The sequence below is a fragment of the Antrostomus carolinensis genome, unplaced genomic scaffold, assembly GCF_000700745.2.
Source record: "Antrostomus carolinensis isolate BGI_N321 unplaced genomic scaffold, ASM70074v2 scaffold28653, whole genome shotgun sequence".
NCBI lineage: Eukaryota > Metazoa > Chordata > Aves > Caprimulgiformes > Caprimulgidae > Antrostomus > Antrostomus carolinensis.
Window position 1 is genome coordinate 376 of NW_010304911.1, and position 2,408 is coordinate 2,783.

The 2,408-nt window shown below is 56.3% G+C and overlaps 2 protein-coding genes across 2 annotated transcripts in view; one reads left to right on the forward strand and one right to left on the reverse strand.

The window, feature by feature from the left end:
* The first annotated feature begins 6 nt into the window (after nt 1–6).
* SRR (serine racemase) lies at nt 7–1,257 on the forward strand. Its single transcript, XM_010164635.1, has 4 exons — nt 7–93; nt 185–259; nt 484–693; nt 982–1,257. Exons 1-4 carry the CDS (start codon nt 22–24, stop codon nt 1,177–1,179), a joined length of 555 nt encoding a protein of 184 aa, XP_010162937.1. The 5' UTR covers nt 7–21; the 3' UTR covers nt 1,180–1,257.
* Nucleotides 1,258–1,794: 537 nt separating this feature from the next.
* Nucleotides 1,795–2,408, reverse strand: part of TSR1 (TSR1 ribosome maturation factor) — a gene marked incomplete at its 5' end in the record, with an annotated part of 2,213 nt that continues 1,599 nt past the window's right edge. Inside the window, 4 exon segments of the mRNA XM_010164636.1 lie at nt 1,795–1,910; nt 1,913–1,969; nt 2,067–2,141; nt 2,267–2,408. Coding sequence (XP_010162938.1) covers nt 1,795–1,910; nt 1,913–1,969; nt 2,067–2,141; nt 2,267–2,408 — 390 coding nt within the window.

The following is a 2,408-nucleotide window of genomic DNA, read 5'->3' on the forward strand; positions in this document are numbered from 1 at the left end:
GTCCAGGAGACAGGAGGAGTCATGGTGCACCCCAACCAGGAGCCAGCGGTGATCGCGGGGCAAGGCACTATCGCCCTGGAGGTGCTGGAGCAGGTGGGGAAACCCAGAGCCCAGGGCTCTGCTCCTCACAGGCAGGGACACAGCAAAAAGGTGCCAGAAGCACTCACACTTCCTTTCTGCACAGGCCCCCGAGGTAAATGCAGTGGTGGCTCCTGTGGGAGGCGGAGGAATGATTGCAGGAATAGCCATTGCCATCAAGGTAGGCAACAGCTCATCGGGGAAGCGGTGGCTGCATCTCCCTGTGGAAAGAGCAGAGCTCCCAAAGGCAGGCAGCAGTGTTTCTCTTTACAGGGAGACCCTGCTGTGGAAATCTCTGGCTGCCTGGGGTCTGCCCAGCCACAGCACAGTGTACTCAACCCCCCGTGCAGGCAGGGCAGCAGACAGGCAGACACTAAACTGAGCAGCTCCTCCTGCTCCCCACAGGCTTTGAGGCCAGATGTGAAAGTGTTCGCTGCTGAGCCACGCAACGCAGATGACTGTTACCAGTCCAAGGTAAGAGGGGAACTGACCCCCAACCCTCACCCACCGGACACCATCGCGGATGCCGTGAAAACCAGCATCGGCCCAAACACGTGGCCCATCATCAGGGATTTGGTTGATGACGTCCTGACAGTCTCAGAGGAAGAAATCAAGGTAAAACACTCCCAGCTCCCTTCCCACGGCAGCTGCCAGTGCAGCTGCCTCCATCCACACTCTGCCCCTCCGCTCTCACCCCTACAACTCCCCCAGGGCAGCACAAACCCCTGTGCATCCCCGCAGCTGTGTGACACCCACACTGTCTCCAGCTGGGAAGGGCTGGCAGAAGCTCTGCTCTCCCTCCCCAGAGGGCTGCAGAGAGATGTGCACACACAGTGCCCTCCCCAGCCCTGGAGCAGCCTGGACTTGCTGCCGGGATGACAGCTGCTGATCTTGTCCCGACAGCGAGCCACACGGCTGGTGTGGGAGAGGATGAAGCTGCTGATTGAGCCAACAGCGGGTGTGGGAGTGGCAGCTGTGCTCTCAGAGCAGTTCCAGGCAGTCCCCCGGGACGTGGAGAACGTTTGCATCGTGCTGTGCGGGGGAAACGTGGACCTGAACTCCCTGACCTGGCTCACAGACCTCCCTGGGAAAGCTGAATGAGAACAGAGTGGTGTCTCAAGCAGCAGAAACCTCACTCTGAATTTGTAGGGTCTGGTTTGCACGTTACTAAAAACAGATTAGCAACCCCAAATGTCTGAAAGTTTTTGTGGAGGGATAAGGGAAGCTGGTGTTGGTCTCTACAGGGAGCCTGGAAGCAAAATGCTGCCTGTTCTCCCCTCCCCAGCTGCCCTGCTCTGGGACAGGCCTGCAGTAAGCTGTGCTCAGTCACTCCCCCCACCTGCTACTTCACCTTCCTTTCTCAGCATCAGCAATAACTTCCAGCAAACTCCTGGCCTTGATACAGCAAAATCCCCACACCCACCACTGTGGCAGGGCAGGAGAGAAAGACAACAGCCCCAGTGGGCCAAGGGATGCAGACAGCCTCCCATCTGACCTCCACAGCCAGCCACCACCAAGACACAGGCACTTAGATCTGGTTTTTTAAAACATTTTCCATCAAAATAAATAGCTGTAGCTGGTACCTGAGCAGCAGCTGGTGAGACAGCCACCCCCAGCAGTGATACATCCAAGACATCAGCGCTGTCCTCGCTGTGCACAGGCTGAGAACAGCATTTGGGGAGCCAAGGCACTAACTGCATTAGCCACGCTGGAGACTTACTCCATTTCCACCTCCTGCACCGGCAGCGCGCTCTCGCTCCTCACCCACGGCACGGGCTCTGGAACATGGGGGTCATAAGTCCATTTAGGAAAAACACGCTTGTAGAGGTTAACACCGTGTCCTGAGACTTCAGCTGTCCATCAAAGTGGCACTTCATGTGACCATGGGTCCCTAGGCAGGATGCAGAAGAGGCCATTAGCTGTCTCTCCTGCCCAGGAGGATCACATCCTGCCCAGTATCAAAGAGATAAATACACAACTAAACCTACCTAATGGCTCCTTGATGTGTCCTCTACGACCCCACTTTGTCCTCAGCTCCACTGGCTTAAACCACATCACATCCTCTGGAGATGAAAACACAAAAGGCAGGTAAAAAACAGGCTTTGCTGCACCAACACAACCACTCCTGCAGGGGCAGGAGTTCTGCTTCCCACATCCCCTCATCCCACCACACACAGACGGGCTGTACCTCTGTTAAAGAACATGTATCGCACAACAGCCATCTTGGTAAAGATCTTGAAAGGATGGCCACTGAGCACCAGCCGCTTGATGACGATCCTGTCGGGGTCCACGGAAAGCAGAGAACCCGTGGCAATGAGGTCATGCATTCC